At 36.5% G+C, this 19214-nt stretch overlaps 1 protein-coding gene across 1 annotated transcript in view; it reads right to left on the bottom strand.

Moving 5' to 3' along the window:
* Nucleotides 1-972: 972 nt before the first annotated feature.
* LOC144345918 (sulfotransferase 1A1-like) overlaps nt 973-19214 on the bottom strand; it is a 52578-nt gene continuing 34336 nt past the window's right edge. The window contains exons 3-6 of the mRNA XM_085501092.1: nt 7850-7973; nt 7100-7194; nt 6530-6701; nt 973-1562 (exon numbers count right to left, since the gene is read on the bottom strand). Of these exons, the coding sequence (XP_085357218.1) occupies nt 1432-1562; nt 6530-6701; nt 7100-7194; nt 7850-7973 (522 nt within the window). The 3' untranslated portion in view covers nt 973-1431. The remainder of the gene's footprint in view (nt 1563-6529; nt 6702-7099; nt 7195-7849; nt 7974-19214) is intronic.

The raw sequence follows: 19214 nt of genomic DNA on the forward strand, positions 1-19214 counted from the left end.
GTGTTTGTTTTCAATCAATCACTGGCTTAGGAAGTAGATGCATCGAATTGTCAATTAGTTGCATATTTAGATTGGACGGGGGACGTTAGTATATCACCATGGCAATTATAATCAAACGCTCATTGTGATACAGTAACTTTGTGAATAATATATTGCTGTGGAGGACGGGGGACCTCAAGTCAGAAAATGTTTATAAATACAAAAATACTGCCAATATTCAACATTCTCATTCTATTTACGATTTACATTTGATGTGTAGTACCATACGCTTGATGTTGATGTCACCGTGTCTAACCTTACCCTTTCTATGCAATATATATGTATTGAATCACCTTGAAATTACCAAGGAAGAAGCTAGTGTTTAGGAAATGTTCTGTTACATATATTATACTTAATGTATTCCTTATTAATGAAATGTGCTGTTATCTGTATTTGTTCCTATTGTATTGTTGTCATAGTAGTTGCAATTAAACATGAAAACCGGGATTGAGGAATATTTATCCCTATAAGCTAAAGTAAACAAATGTGATTACTAAGTCTTTGATTTATAGTCTATGTGCACATGTGATTAATATGCCACACCAATGATTGTATTTTTTATATATACAGTGAATGGAAACTTTTCAAATATGCAATGTAGTGATGGAGCTTTGCGTATGTATGAATGTACTATTACAAGTTAAGAGTTAAAAGTTAAAAACTGAGCCCTAGCTGGAATGTGGAAAACAATTCTATCCTAGAAAATTTGCATAGCTAGCAGATTCCCTGGGGATAATGTGTAAAATACGGTAATGTACCTAGACATAATCACTGTTCAAATCAAGGCACTCGTATCAATGCTGTCCTCCATCACCATCCAATCAACAAAAACGTATATTTAAATTTCTTTATTCATCAAAATAATTTCCTCCTCCAAACTGCTGTTAATCAATGTTTTATGTTACGTACAGGAGTAATACATTGAAAACATGATAAAGTTTACATGCTTCTTTTATTTATTACTTAGAATAATTTGTAAACACAAATAAAGATAATACAGGATTCCCCATTGACTGGTGAATAAATATGGAGTGCATTTGACAGTGCTTCATTTATCATGACTCGTGTTAACCCACAACAAGAGAGTTACATATTTGAGTACATATATATTCAGCTTTTAGACAACATACCAGCTGCGCACCAACTCATTCATTCAGCAGTCATTTCTCAGTATGAAGACAAATCCGGATGATATAATAATCAATAATCAACTGCTAGTTGGGATATTATTTGCTATTTTCTAGGAAATGTTTAACATAATATATTTGGGAAGTAGTAGTGATAAATGCAAGTTAAGTTCTAATATTATGTGATGTATTATAATATAAGTGCTGGAGTGTTAGTGTTTTATTATGTATTCCCATGTCATGTCTCTTGCTTGAGTCCCTCACACTATTTCTTAGGTGTTGGGTAGTAGTACTGGGTGAAGTCTATTCCATACTCCTTGATTTTCTTTTGTTCGTGTTCCTGGAATTTTTCATTTTGAGCCACAGTGTAATGTACCCTCCAGTCACCCACAATTCCTGAAATATACAACATTTTTAAAAAGGTTCCCATCAATAACATCATGTGAATTACTGTTGACATCAAGAATGTGATTCTCTATCATATGTTATTAATTGATCATACTGGTGCTTGATCATATCTTCACCAATCAAGGTTCATTTATTCAGCAATAGCCTCACCTCTATGATTGCATTGAGTTCAATTCAAACAATGGTGCTTGATATGAATAGCATATTATTTTAAATACACAAAAATAACATGATTTCGTTTATGATAATTATACATGACTGTATAATTTATTCAAATTTGCACATTACTATGTGGATCTTGGGGCTTAAGTATGGGACTCTTGTTGGGGGTGGCTAATATCAATCTTAGTATGGGGCTCTCGTTGGGGGTGGCTAATATCAACCTTAGCATGAGGCTCTCTTTAAAGGTGGCTAATATCAACCTTAGTATGAGGCTCTCATTGGGAGTGGCTAATATCAACCTTAGTATGGGGCTCTCATTGGGAGTGGCTAATATCAACCTTAGTATGGAAGTCTCGTTGGGGGTGGCTAATATCTACTTTAGTATTGGACTCTCATTTGAGTGGCTAATATCCCCCTTAGTAAGGTGCTCCCATTGGGGGTGGCTAATATCAACCTTAGTATGGGACTTTCTTGGGGTGGCTAATATCAACCTAAGTATGGGACTCTCTTGGGGGTGGCTAATATCAATCCTAGTATGAGACTCTCATTGGGAGTGGCTAATATCAATCTTAGTATGAGGCTCTCATTGGGAGTGGCTAATATCAATCTTAGTATGAGGCTCTCATTGGGAGTGGCTAATATCAATCTTAGTATGAGGCTCTCATTGGGAGTGGCTAATATCAACCTTAGTATGGAAGTCTTGTTGGAGGTGGCTAATATCAACTTTAGTATTGGGCTCTCATTGGGAGTGGCTAATATCAATCTTAGTATGAGGCTCTCATTGGGAGTGGCTAATATCAACCTTAGTATGGGAGTCTTGTTGGGGTGGCTAATATCAACTTTAGTATTGGGCTCTCATTTGAGTAGCTAATATCAACCTTAGTATGGCTCTCATTGTGGTGCCTAATATCAACCTTAGTATGGGGCTCTCTTTAAGGGTGGCTAATACTAACCTTAGTATAGGGCTCTCGTTGGGGGTGGCTAATATCAACCTTAGTATGGGACTTTCATTGTGGTGGCTAATATCAACCTTAGTATGGGACTCTCTTTAAGGGAGGCTAATATCAACCTTAGTATGAGGATCTCATTGGGGATGGCTAAGGCCCAAAAAAATTGTTTTGTTGTTCTCAGCGATCGACCAAAAAATATGAAATATCGGGTCGTGTTTTTTCCCCATATACCTCAGCTATTTATGATACCCTTAGTTTGAACGAGTTTAAATAAAAAAAAATCCGACCGACCGACCCAATTTTTCAATTTTCCGACTTGAGGCAACATAAGTTGTTGTTTTTTGGCCTAATATTAACCTTAGTATGGGGCTTTTATTGTGGTGGCTAATATCAACCTTAGCATGAGGTTCTCATTGGGAGTGGCTAATATCAACCTTAGCATGAGGTTCTCATTGGGAGTGGCTAATATCAACCTTAGTATGGGGCTCTCGTTGGGGGTGGCTAATATCACCCTTAGTATGAGACTCCTATTGGGGGTGGCTAATATCAACTTTAGTATTAGGCTCTCATTGGAGGTGGCTAATATCAACCTTAGTAAGGGGATCTCATTAGGGGTGGCTAATATCAACCTTAGTATGGAGCTCTAGTTGGGAGTGGCTAATATCAACCTTAGTATGGGGCTCTAGTTGGGAGTGGCTAATATCAACCTTAGTATGAGGCTCTCTTTAAAGGTGGCTAATATCAACCTTAGTATGGGGCTCTAGTTGGGAGTGGCTAATATCAACCTTAGTATGAGGCTCTCGTTGGGGCTGGCTAATATCAACCTTAGTATGGCGCTCTCGTTGGGGGTGGCTAATATCAATCTTAGTATGAGGCTCTCATTGGGAGTGGCTAATATCAATCTTAGTATGAGGCTCCCATTGGGGTGGCTAATTACAACCTTAGTATGGGGCCTCTCGTTGGGGGTGGCTAATATCAGCCTTAGTATGGAGCTCACATTAGGGGTGGCTAATATCAATCTTAGTATTAGACTCTTGTTGGGGTGGCTAATATCAATCTTAGTATGGGGCTCTCATTGGGAGTGGCTAATATCAACCTTAGTATGGGGCTCTCATTGGGGGTGGCTAATATCAATCTTAGTATGGCGCTCTCGTTGGGGGTGGCTAATATCAATCTTAGTATGGGGCTCTCGTTGGGGGTGGCTAATATCAATCTTAGTATGGCGCTCTCGTTGGGGGTGGCTAATATCAATCTTAGTATGAGGATCTCATTCAGCTCATTGGGGATGGCTAATATCAACCTTAGTATGGGGCTTTCATTGTGGTGGCTAATATCAACTTTAGTATTAGGCTCCTATTGGAGGTGGCTAATATCAACTTTAGTATGAGGATATTGTCGGCGGTGGCTAATATCAACCTCAGTATGGGGCTACCATTGGGGGTGGCTAATATCAACTTTAGTATGGGGCTCTTGTTGGGGGTGGCTAATATCAAGCTTAGTATAAGACTCCTATTGGAGGTGGCTAATATCAACCTCAGTATGGGGCTCATGTTGGGGTGGCTAATATCAACCTTACTATAAGTCTCCTATTGGAAGTGACTAATATCAACCTCAGTATGGGGCTCTTCTTGGGGTGGCTAATATCAATCTTAGTATGAGGCTCCCATTGGGATGGCTAATATCAACATTAGTATGGGGCTCTCGTTGGGGGTGGCTAATATCAATCTTAGTATGAGGCTCTCATTGGGAGTGGCTAATATCAATCTTAGTATGAGGATCTCATTCAGCTCATTGGGGGTGGCTAATATCAAACTTAGTATGAGGCTCTCATTGGGAGTGGCTAATATCAATCTAAGTATGGCGCTCACGTTGGGAGTGGCTAATATCAATCTTAGTATGGGGCTCTCGTTGGGAGTGGCTAATATGAACCTTAGTAAGAGGCTCTCATTGGGAGTGGCTAATATAAATCTTAGTATGAGGCTCTCATTGGGAATGACTAATATCAATCTTAGTATGGGGCTCTCTTTAAGGGTGGCTAATATCAACCTTAGTATGAGGCTCTCTTTAAGGGTGGCTAATATCAACCTTAGTATGGGGCTCTCGTTGGGGGTGGCTAATATCAATCATAGTATGGGGCTCTCGTTGGGAGTGGCTAATATCAATCTTAGTATGAGGCTCTCGTTGGGGGTGGCTAATATCAACCTTAGTATGAGGCTCCCATTGGGGATGGCTAATATCAACCTTAGTATGAGGCTCTCTTTAAAGGTGGCTAATATCAACCATAGTATGAGGCTCTCATTGGGGATGGCTATTATCATCATTAGCATGAGGCTCTCTCTAAGGGTTGCTAATGTCAACCTTAGTATGGGGCTCTAGTTGGGAGTGGCTAATATCAACCTTAGTATGAGGCTCTCTTTGGGGATGGCTAATATCAACCTTAGTATGAGGCTTTCTTTAAAGGTGGCTAATATCAACCTTAGTATGGGGCTCTAGTTGGGAGTGGCTAATATCAACCTTAGTATGAGGCTCTCATTGGGGCTGGCTAATATCAACCTTAGTATGAGGCTCTCTTTAAGGGTGGCTAATGTCAACTTTAGTATGAGGAACTCATTAGGGGTGGCTAATATCAACCTTAGTATGAGGCTTTCTTTAAAGGTGGCTAATATCAACCTTAGTATGGAGCTCTAGTTGGGAGTGGCTAATATCAACCTTAGTATGGGGCTCTAGTTGGGAGTGGCTAATATCAACCTTAGTATGGGGCTCTCGTTGGGAGTGGCTAATATCAACCTTAGTATGGGGCTCTCATTGGGGATGGCTAATATCAACCTTAGTATGAGGCTCTCTTTAAAGGTGGCTAATATCAACCTTAGTATGGGGCTCTAGTTGGGAGTGGCTAATATCAACCTTAGTATGAGGTTCTCATTGGGGCTGGCTAATATCAACCTTAGTATGAGGCTCTCATTGGGAGTGGCTAATATCAACCTTAGTATGAGGCTCTCTTTAAAGGTGGCTAATATCAACCTTAGTATGGGGCTCTAGTTGGGAGTGGCTAATATCAACCTTAGTATGAGGCTCTCTTTAAGGGTGGCTAATGTCAACCTTAGTTGGAACTCTCGTTGGGGGTGGCTAATATCAACCTTAGTTGGAACTCTCGTTGGGCTGGCTAATATCAACCTTAGTATAAGGCTTTCTCATAGGCGTGGTTAATATAGACCTTACTTATTTGCCCGTGCTGGGTTGTGAAACCCATATGTGCCTTTCCCTGTCAAAATATTTGATCCATGGCCTGACAAACTGTGTTTATTTTATCAACGGTACATGTACTTATAATTGGATATCCAAGTTAGTTTTAAAAAAATATTCAATCAAATATTATTGTGCTGCTCTGGTTTGTTAAATAGGGTTTTAATAAAATAAATAGATTCCTTAAGCAATGTTCATCAGTTACAAACTCAACTCGCGTCCAAACGCTGCGATAATTTAAACTCGTTATCGCCAGTGCAATAACACACAATTCATGTTAGATTTCCCCCTATATTTTGATTGACAACATATTCAAAACTCACAATTTATTGATGTGTATGCATCATTTCTTGTCTTACTTGACGATAATTCGTCATAGTCAGTGATTAATTACTGTGTGGTGTATTCAGTCGCAGAGGAAACTCTGAGACCAAGCTTGGTTTTCTCTCTGATAATGTGTGTGTGTGTGTGTGTGTGTGTGTGTGTGTGTGTGTTTTTGGAATGCAGTATTATACAGTCTCCCCGGTTCCGGAGTACTCCCACTCCTATAAAATCTAGCCATATAAGCCAGCTATTTGGATATCATTAGAATTATTCTACCTTTTCGTTGCCAATGCTTATCCTGGCGTAGGAAAACATCACGCTGTTTCACAGTTTCCATGTACTCTTTCATATTAACAAAATCTGTATGGTCTACCACATTTTTCATCTCTTCGGGAGTAAGGTCGTATCCAAGGAACTTTGCAACTGTTTCCGACGCACCTTGTCGATCCTGTGGTAATCAAATTTGAAAGTAGGCACTTTCGAGATGTGGATATGGATATGGAGAACAATTAAAATGAACAGATGACAGGACAGAACAATAAAGAACATCACAGATAGAAATTAAGACGAAGGTTACTTTATAACACATCTCTCAGACTGGTTATATTTTATATAAGGCGACAATTTACTAAAAAGAGAGAAAGATAAACACCAGAAGAAAAAGAAGAAACGATTTTGAACAGAAAATAAAACTGCTTGGCTAAACCGGATTTTATAACCAGCTTTCGAGCAGATCACAGGAAAAAGTTTACGTCGTATGGGACCCATATCGAAAACGACACATCGCAACGACTTACAAGCGTGTTCTATATATTTGTTGAGTAAACATCAATTAATAATTCATACATGTTTGATGTCTTCGTACTTCAAATGCAGGACATGTTCTTTACCAATCATCTTGCTCCAGGTTGCCAGGTGTTCGAACCAACAACCATAGGCAGCTAGTTGATGGTAGAAGAAACAAATATATTAACAACTTTGTATATTTCATAGACAGTCCCCAGGCCTAATTTGTTAGTATAATAAATCGGCTAACGCCGAAGGCATTTGCAAAAAAGACCACAGGCATTTCAGCGAAGGCCTTTGGGGTTTGCTGATTTAGTATACCAACAAATTAGGTCTGGGGACTGTCGACAGTCTATATATTCATGTGTATGCTTTGTTTGAAAATCGTCTTGACAAAATCATTATTGTATTATTTATCGCAATATATGAACATTGTTTTGTGAAGAAAAAACATCAGTATTTGTTCGATGCCTTAATAGACAACGTACCGGTAAGTGTAACTGTTTCGAATAACCGGTACGTTTAGGTAAATCCGGGCGCATGCGCATATGACACAACATAAATACATAACAAACAACATGCAATGTAAGTTTATAATAACTTCCTACTATCAGGTTATGAGGTTGAGTTATGATTATCGACTACCATACGTGATTTAGATTATTTTCGATATCCAATTAATGCCCACCTCTCAGTAAGTATACGTGAAGTTAAGACATTGGTGGTAATATACGCAGAGTAAATGTATTTTTATTACACAAGAACCCACTATATTCTCAAATGATCGATATCGTTCAATAAAGTGCTTACTCTGGCCTTCGATAAAGCGATCAGCAAAGTAATCCCATTCACATGGCTCTAAGAATTGCACAGTACTATGCCATTGATGGAGAGAAACAGCACAATCTCTGGCATTTCGTGTTACATAAATAATCTAAAACGGGAAAATGATCATTATATCAGAGACGCCGCATACGGTTATATATTACACAACATGTGCTATATCCAAACTATTTATGCAACAAAAGATTTCAATCACAAGTTCAACAATATACTTAATAATATAGTATATATAGTGGTTGATCCATAGATTGAACAGTATAAATCGTGAATGGTTAAATCACAGACTGAATAGTCCATATCGTCAATGGTTAAATCATAGACTGAATAGTGCATATAGTCAATGGTTCAATCACAGACTGAATAGTCCACATCGTCAATGGTTAAATCATAGACTGAATAGTCCATATCGTCAATGGTTAAATCATAGACTGAATAGTCCATATCGTCAATGGTTAAATCATAGACTGAATAGTCCATATCGTCAATGGTTCAATCACAGACTGAATAGTCCATATAGTCAATGGTTAAATCATAGACTGAATAGACCATATCGTCAATAGTTAAATCATAGACTGAATAGTCCATATCGTCAATGGTTAAATCATAGACTGAATAGTCCATATCGTCAATGGTTCAATCACAGACTGAATAGTCCATATAGTCAATGGTTAAATCATAGACTGAATAGACCATATCGTCAATGGTTAAATCATAGACTGAATAGTCCATATCGTCAATGGTTAAATCATAGACTGAATAGTCCATATCGTCAATGGTTCAATCACAGACTGAATAGTACATATCGTCAATGGTTAAATCATAGACTGAATAGTCCATATCGTCAATGTTTAAATCATAGACTGAATAGTCCATATCGTCAATGGTAAAATCATAGACTTAATAGTCCATATCGTCAATGTTTAAATCATAGACTGAATAGTCCATATCGTCAATGGTTAAATCATAGACTTAATAGTCCATATCGTCAATGGTTAAATCATAGATTGAATAGTCCATATCGTCAATGGTTAAATCATAGACTTAATAGTCCATATCGTCAATGGTTAAATTATAGACTTAATAGTCCATATCGTCAATGGTTAAATCATAGACTGAATAGTCCATATCGTCAATGGTTAAATTATAGACTGAATAGTCCATATCGTCAATGTTTAAATCATAGACTGAATAGTCCATATGGTCAATGGTTGAATCATAGACTGAATAGTCCATATCGTCAATGGTTAAATCATAGACTGAATATACCTTATCATCAATGGTTGAATCATAGACTGAAAGGTCCATATCGTCAATGGTTCAATCACAGACTGAATAGTCCATATCGTCAATGGTTCAATCATAGACTGAATAGTCCATATCGTCAATGGTTGAATCATAGACTGAATAGTCCATATCGTCAATGGTTAAATCATAGACTGAATAGTCCATATCGTCAATGTTTAAATCATAGACTGAATAGTCCATATCGTCAATGGTTCAATCACAGACTGAATAGTCCATATCGTCAATGGTTCAATCATAGACTGAATAGTCCATATTGTCAATGGTTGAATCATAGACTGAATAGTCCATATCGTCAATGGTTAAATCATAGACTGAATAGTCCATATCGTCAATGTTTAAATCATAGACTGAATAGTCCATATCGTCAATGGTTCAATCACAGACTGAATAGTCCATATCGTCAATGGTTCAATCATAGACTGAATAGTCCATATCGTCAATGGTTGAATCATAGACTGAATAGTCCATATCGTCAATGGTTAAATCATAGACTGAATAGTCCATATCGTCAATGTTTAAATCATAGACTGAATAGTCCATATCGTCAATGGTTCAATCACAGACTGAATAGTCCATATCGTCAATGGTTCAATCATAGACTGAATAGTCCATATCGTCAATGGTTGAATCATAGACTGAATAGTCCATATCGTCAATGGTTAAATCATAGACTGAATAGTCCATATCGTCAATGTTTAAATCATAGACTGAATAGTATATATCGCCAATGGTTATATCATGGACTGAAAAGCCCATATCGTCAAAGGTTAAATCATAGACTGAATAGTCCATATCGCCAATGGTTAAATCATAGACTGAATAGCCCACATCGTCAATGGTTGAATCATAGACTGAAAAGCCCATATCGTCAATGGTTAAATCATAGACTGAATAGTCCATATCGTCAATGGTTAAATCATGGACTGAATAGACCATATCGTCAATGGTTGAATCATAGACTGAATAGTCCATATCGTCAATGGTTAAATCATAGACTGAATATACCATATTGTCAATGGTTCAATCATAGACTGAATAGTCCATATCGTCAATGGTTAAATCATAGACTGAATAGTCCATATCGTCAATGGTTCAATCATAGACTGAATAGTCCATATCGTCAATGGTTAAATCATAGACTGAATAGTCCATATCGTCAATGGTCCAGTCATATACTGAACAGTCCATATCGTCAATGGTTCAATCATATACTGAATAGTGCATATCGTCAATGGTTCAATCATAGACTGAATAGTCCATATAGTCAATGATTCAATCATAGACTGAATAGTCCATATCGTCAATGGTTCAATCACAGACTGAATAGTCCATATCGTCAATGGTTGAATCATAGACTGAATAGTCCATATCGTCAATGGTTGAATCATAGACTGAATAGTGCATATCGTCAATGGTTGAATCATAGAGTGAATAGTGCATATCGTCAATGGTTCAATCATAGACTGAATAGTCCATATAGTCAATGATTCAATCATAGACTGAATAGTCCATATCGTCAATGGTTCAATCATATACTGAACAGTCCATATCGTCAATGGTTGAATCACAGACTGAATAGTCCATATCGTCAATGGTTGAATCATAGACTGAATAGTCCATATCGTCAATGGTTCAATCATAGACTGAATAGTCCATATAGTCAATGGTTCAATCATAGACTGAATAGTCCATATCGTCAATGGTTCAATCATATACTGAACAGTCCATATCGTCAATGGTTGAATCATAGACTGAATAGTCCATATCGTCAATGGTTAAATCATAGACTGAATAGTCCATATCGTCAATGTTTAAATCATAGACTGAATAGTATATATCGCCAATGGTTAAATCATGGACTGAAAAGCCCATATCGTTAATGGTTAAATCATAGACTGAATAGTCCATGTCGTCAAAGTTTAAATCATGGACTGCATAGTCCATATCGTCAATGGTTAAATCATAGACTGAATAGTCCATATCGTCAATGGTCCAGTCATATACTGAACAGTCCATATCGTCAATGGTTCAATCATAGACTGAATAGTCCATATCGTCAATGGTTCAATCATAGACTGAATAGTCCATATCGTCAATGGTTCAATCATAGACTGAATAGTCCATATCGTCAATGGTTCAATCATAGACTGAATAGTCCATATAGTCAATGGTTCAATCATAGACTGAATAGTCCATATCGTCAATGGTTCAATCATATACTGAACAGTCCATATCGTCAATGGTTGAATCATAGACTGAACAGTCCATATAGTCAATGGTTCAATCATAGACTGAATAGTCCATATCGTCAATGGTTGAATCATAGACTGAATAGTCCATATCGTCAATGGTTAAATCATAGACTGAATAGTATATATCGCCAATGGTTATATCATGGACTGAAAAGCCCATATCGTCAAAGGTTAAATCATAGACTGAATAGTCCATATCGCCAATGGTTAAATCATAGACTGAATAGCCCACATCGTCAATGGTTGAATCATAGACTGAAAAGCCCATATCGTCAATGGTTAAATCATAGACTGAATAGTCCATATCGTCAACGGTTAAATCATGGACTGAATAGACCATATCGTCAATGGTTGAATCATAGACTGAATAGTCCATATCGTCAATGGTTAAATCATAGACTGAATATACCATATTGTCAATGGTTCAATCATAGACTGAATAGTCCATATCGTCAATGGTTAAATCATAGACTGAATAGTCCATATCGTCAATGGTTCAATCATAGACTGAATAGTCCATATCGTCAATGGTTAAATCATAGACTGAATAGTCCATATCGTCAATGGTCCAGTCATATACTGAACAGTCCATATCGTCAATGGTTCAATCATATACTGAATAGTGCATATCGTCAATGGTTCAATCATAGACTGAATAGTCCATATAGTCAATGATTCAATCATAGACTGAATAGTCCATATCGTCAATGGTTCAATCACAGACTGAATAGTCCATATCGTCAATGGTTGAATCATAGACTGAATAGTCCATATCGTCAATGGTTGAATCATAGACTGAATAGTGCATATCGTCAATGGTTGAATCATAGAGTGAATAGTGCATATCGTCAATGGTTCAATCATAGACTGAATAGTCCATATAGTCAATGATTCAATCATAGACTGAATAGTCCATATCGTCAATGGTTCAATCATATACTGAACAGTCCATATCGTCAATGGTTGAATCACAGACTGAATAGTCCATATCGTCAATGGTTGAATCATAGACTGAATAGTCCATATCGTCAATGGTTCAATCATAGACTGAATAGTCCATATAGTCAATGGTTCAATCATAGACTGAATAGTCCATATCGTCAATGGTTCAATCATATACTGAACAGTCCATATCGTCAATGGTTGAATCATAGACTGAATAGTCCATATCGTCAATGGTTAAATCATAGACTGAATAGTCCATATCGTCAATGTTTAAATCATAGACTGAATAGTATATATCGCCAATGGTTAAATCATGGACTGAAAAGCCCATATCGTTAATGGTTAAATCATAGACTGAATAGTCCATGTCGTCAAAGGTTAAATCATGGACTGCATAGTCCATATCGTCAATGGTTAAATCAAAGACTGAATAGTCCATATCGTCAATGGTCCAGTCATATACTGAACAGTCCATATCGTCAATGGTTCAATCATAGACTGAATAGTCCATATCGTCAATGGTTCAATCATAGACTGAATAGTCCATATCGTCAATGGTTCAATCATAGACTGAATAGTCCATATCGTCAATGGTTCAATCATAGACTGAATAGTCCATATAGTCAATGGTTCAATCATAGACTGAATAGTCCATATCGTCAATGGTTCAATCATATACTGAACAGTCCATATCGTCAATGGTTGAATCATAGACTGAACAGTCCATATAGTCAATGGTTCAATCATAGACTGAATAGTCCATATCGTCAATGGTTGAATCATAGACTGAATAGTCCATATCGTCAATGGTTAAATCATAGACTGAATAGTCCATATCGTCAATGTTTAAATCATAGACTGAATAGTATATATCGCCAATGGTTAAATCATGGACTGAAAAGCCCATATCGTTAATGGTTAAATCATAGACTGAATAGTCCATGTCGTCAAAGGTTAAATCATAGACTGCATAGTCCATATCGTCAATGGTTAAATCATAGACTGAATAGTCCATATCGTCAATGGTCCAGTCATATACTGAACATTCCATATCGTCAATGGTTCAATCATAGACTGAATATTCCATATCGTCAATGGTTCAATCACAGACTGAATAGTCCATATCGTCAATGGTTCAATCATAGACTGAATAGTCCATATCGTCAATGGTTCAATCATAGACTGAGTAGTCCATATAGTCAATGGTTCAATCATAGACTGAATAGTCCATATCGTCAATGGTTCAATCATATACTGAACAGTCCATATCGTCAATGGTTGAATCATAGACTGAACAGTCCATATCGTCAATGGTTGAATCATAGACTGAATAGTCCATATCGTCAATGGTTATATCATAGACTGAATAGTCCATATAGTCAATGGTTCAATCATAGACTGAATAGTCCATATCGTCAATGGTTGAATCATATACTGAACAGTCCATATCGTCAATGGTTGAATCATAGACTGAATAGTCCATATCGTCAATGGTTAAATCATAGACTGAATAGTCCATATCGTCAATGTTTAAATCATAGACTGAATAGTATATATCGCCAATGGTTAAATCATGGACTGAAAAGCCCATATCGTCAATGGTTAAATCATAGACTGAATAGTCCATGTCGTCAATGGTTAAATCATAGACTGAATAGTCCATATAGTCAATGGTTAAATCATAGACTGGATAGTCCATATCGTCAATGGTTCAATCATAGACTGAATAGTCCATATCGTCAATGTTTAAATCGTAGACTGAATAGTCCATATCGTTAATGGTTAAATCATAGACTGAATAGTCAATATAGTCAATGGTTAAAACATAGACTGAATAGTCCATCTTGTCAATGTTTAAATCATAGACTGAATAGTCCATATAGTCAATGGTTAAATCATAGAGTGAATAGTCAATATCGTGAATAGTTAAATCATAGACTGAATAGTTCATATCGTCAATGTTTAAATCATAGACTGAATAGTCCATATCGTCAATGGTTCAATCATAGACAGAATCGTCAATAACGTCAATGGTTAAATCATAAATTGAATAGTCCACATCGTCAATAATTGAATCATCGACTGAATAGTCCATATCGTCAATGGTTGAATCACAGACTGAATAGTCCATATCGTCAATGGTTGAATCATAGACTGAATAGTCTATATCGTCAATGGTTGAATCATAGACTGAATAGTCCATATCGTCAATGATTGAATCATAGACAGAATAGTCCATATCGTCAATAGTTAAATCATAGCGTGAATAGTCCATATCGTCAATGTTTAAATCATAGACTGAATAGTATATATCGTCAATGGTTAAATCATAGACTGAATAGTCCATATCGTCAATGGTTAAATGATAGACTGAATAGTCCATATCGCCAACAGTTGAGTCATATACTGAATAGACCATATCGTCTATGGTTAAATCATAGACTGAATAGTTCATATCGTCAATGGTTCAATCACAGACTGAATAGTCCATATCGTCAATAATTGAATGATAGACTGAATAGTCCATATCGTCAATGGTTGAATCATAGACTGAATAGTCCATATCGTCAATGGTTGAATCACAGACTGAATAGTCCATATCGTCAATGGTTCAATCATAGACTGAACAGTATATATCGCCAATGATTAAATCATGGACTGAAAAGCCCATATAGTCAATGGTTCAATCATAGACTGAATAGTCCATATCGTCAATGGTTCAATCATATACTGAACAGTCCATATCGTCAATGGTTGAATCATAGACTGAATAGTCCATATCGTCAATGGTTAAATCATAGACTGAATAGTCCATATCGTCAATGTTTAAATCATAGACTGAATAGTATATATCGCCAATGGTTAAATCATGGACTGAAAAGCCCATATCGTCAATGGTTCAATCATAGACTGAATAGTCCATATCGTCAATGGTTCAATCATATACTGAATAGTCCATATCGTCAATGGTTGAATTATAGACTGAATAGTCCATATCGTCAATGGTTAAATCATAGACTGAATAGTCCATATAATCAATGTTTAAATCATAGACTGAATAGTATATATCGCCAATGGTTAAATCATGGACTGAAAAGCCCATATAGTTAATGGTTAAATCATAGACTGAATAGTCCATGTCGTCAAAGGTTAAATCATAGACTGCATAGTCCATATCGTCAATGGTTAAATCATAGACTGAATAGTCCATATCGTCAATGGTCCAGTCATATACTGAACAGTCCATATCGTCAATGGTTCAATCATAGACTGAATAGTCCATATCGTCAATGGTTCAATCATAGACTGAATAGTCCATATCGTCAATGGTTCAATCATAGACTGAATAGTCCATATCGTCAATGGTTCAATCATAGACTGAATAGTCCATATAGTCAATGGTTCAATCATAGACTGAATAGTCCATATCGTCAATGGTTCAATCATATACTGAACAGTCCATATCGTCAATGGTTGAATCATAGACTGAACAGTCCATATAGTCAATGGTTCAATCATAGACTGAATAGTCCATATCGTCAATGGTTGAATCATAGACTGAATAGTCCATATCGTCAATGGTTAAATCATAGACTGAATAGTCCATATCGTCAATGGTTCAATCATAGACTGAATAGTCCATATCGTCAATGGTTGAATCATAGACTGAATAGTCCATATCGTCAATGGTTAAATCATAGACTGAATAGTCCATATCGTCAATGTTTAAATCATAGACTGAATAGTCCATATCGTCAATGGTTCAATCACAGACTGAATAGTCCATATCGTCAATGGTTCAATCATAGACTGAATAGTCCATATCGTCAATGGTTGAATCATAGACTGAATAGTCCATATCGTCAATGGTTAAATCATAGACTGAATAGTCCATATCGTCAATGTTTAAATCATAGACTGAATAGTCCATATCGTCAATGGTTCAATCACAGACTGAATAGTCCATATCGTCAATGGTTCAATCATAGACTGAATAGTCCATATCGTCAATGGTTGAATCATAGACTGAATAGTCCATATCGTCAATGGTTAAATCATAGACTGAATAGTCCATATCGTCAATGTTTAAATCATAGACTGAATAGTCCATATCGTCAATGGTTCAATCACAGACTGAATAGTCCATATCGTCAATGGTTCAATCATAGACTGAATAGTCCATATCGTCAATGGTTGAATCATAGACTGAATAGTCCATATCGTCAATGGTTAAATCATAGACTGAATAGTCCATATCGTCAATGTTTAAATCATAGACTGAATAGTATATATCGCCAATGGTTATATCATGGACTGAAAAGCCCATATCGTCAAAGGTTAAATCATAGACTGAATAGTCCATATCGCCAATGGTTAAATCATAGACTGAATAGCCCACATCGTCAATGGTTGAATCATAGACTGAAAAGCCCATATCGTCAATGGTTAAATCATAGACTGAATAGTCCATATCGTCAATGGTTAAATCATGGACTGAATAGACCATATCGTCAATGGTTGAATCATAGACTGAATAGTCCATATCGTCAATGGTTAAATCATAGACTGAATATACCATATTGTCAATGGTTCAATCATAGACTGAATAGTCCATATCGTCAATGGTTAAATCATAGACTGAATAGTCCATATCGTCAATGGTTCAATCATAGACTGAATAGTCCATATCGTCAATGGTTAAATCATAGACTGAATAGTCCATATCGTCAATGGTCCAGTCATATACTGAACAGTCCATATCGTCAATGGTTCAATCATATACTGAATAGTGCATATCGTCAATGGTTCAATCATAGACTGAATAGTCCATATAGTCAATGATTCAATCATAGACTGAATAGTCCATATCGTCAATGGTTCAATCACAGACTGAATAGTCCATATCGTCAATGGTTGAATCATAGACTGAATAGTCCATATCGTCAATGGTTGAATCATAGACTGAATAGTGCATATCGTCAATGGTTGAATCATAGAGTGAATAGTGCATATCGTCAATGGTTCAATCATAGACTGAATAGTCCATATAGTCAATGATTCAATCATAGACTGAATAGTCCATATCGTCAATGGTTCAATCATATACTGAACAGTCCATATCGTCAATGGTTGAATCACAGACTGAATAGTCCATATCGTCAATGGTTGAATCATAGACTGAATAGTCCATATCGTCAATGGTTCAATCATAGACTGAATAGTCCATATAGTCAATGGTTCAATCATAGACTGAATAGTCCATATCGTCAATGGTTCAATCATATACTGAACAGTCCATATCGTCAATGGTTGAATCATAGACTGAATAGTCCATATCGTCAATGGTTAAATCATAGACTGAATAGTCCATATCGTCAATGTTTAAATCATAGACTGAATAGTATATATCGCCAATGGTTAAATCATGGACTGAAAAGCCCATATCGTTAATGGTTAAATCATAGACTGAATAGTCCATGTCGTCAAAGTTTAAATCATGGACTGCATAGTCCATATCGTCAATGGTTAAATCATAGACTGAATAGTCCATATCGTCAATGGTCCAGTCATATACTGAACAGTCCATATCGTCAATGGTTCAATCATAGACTGAATAGTCCATATCGTCAATGGTTCAATCATAGACTGAATAGTCCATATCGTCAATGGTTCAATCATAGACTGAATAGTCCATATCGTCAATGGTTCAATCATAGACTGAATAGTCCATATAGTCAATGGTTCAATCATAGACTGAATAGTCCATATCGTCAATGGTTCAATCATATACTGAACAGTCCATATCGTCAATGGTTGAATCATAGACTGAACAGTCCATATAGTCAATGGTTCAATCATAGACTGAATAGTCCATATCGTCAATGGTTGAATCATAGACTGAATAGTCCATATCGTCAATGGTTAAATCATAGACTGAATAGTATATATCGCCAATGGTTATATCATGGACTGAAAAGCCCATATCGTCAAAGGTTAAATCATAGACTGAATAGTCCATATCGCCAATGGTTAAATCATAGACTGAATAGCCCACATCGTCAATGGTTGAATCATAGACTGAAAAGCCCATATCGTCAATGGTTAAATCATAGACTGAATAGTCCATATCGTCAACGGTTAAATCATGGACTGAATAGACCATATCGTCAATGGTTGAATCATAGACTGAATAGTCCATATCGTCAATGGTTAAATCATAGACTGAATATACCATATTGTCAATGGTTCAATCATAGACTGAATAGTCCATATCGTCAATGGTTAAATCATAGACTGAATAGTCCATATCGTCAATGGTTCAATCATAGACTGAATAGTCCATATCGTCAATGGTTAAATCATAGACTGAATAGTCCATATCGTCAATGGTCCAGTCATATACTGAACAGTCCATATCGTCAATGGTTCAATCATATACTGAATAGTGCATATCGTCAATGGTTCAATCATAGACTGAATAGTCCATATAGTCAATGATTCAATCATAGACTGAATAGTCCATATCGTCAATGGTTCAATCACAGACTGAATAGTCCATATCGTCAATGGTTGAATCATAGACTGAATAGTCCATATCGTCAATGGTTGAATCATAGACTGAATAGTGCATATCGTCAATGGTTGAATCATAGAGTGAATAGTGCATATCGTCAATGGTTCAATCATAGACTGAATAGTCCATATAGTCAATGATTCAATCATAGACTGAATAGTCCATATCGTCAATGGTTCAATCATATACTGAACAGTCCATATCGTCAATGGTTGAATCACAGACTGAATAGTCCATATCGTCAATGGTTGAATCA

The sequence above is a fragment of the Saccoglossus kowalevskii genome, chromosome 1 (assembly GCF_978046115.1).
Source record: "Saccoglossus kowalevskii chromosome 1, keSacKowa6.1, whole genome shotgun sequence".
Taxonomy (NCBI): domain Eukaryota; kingdom Metazoa; phylum Hemichordata; class Enteropneusta; family Harrimaniidae; genus Saccoglossus; species Saccoglossus kowalevskii.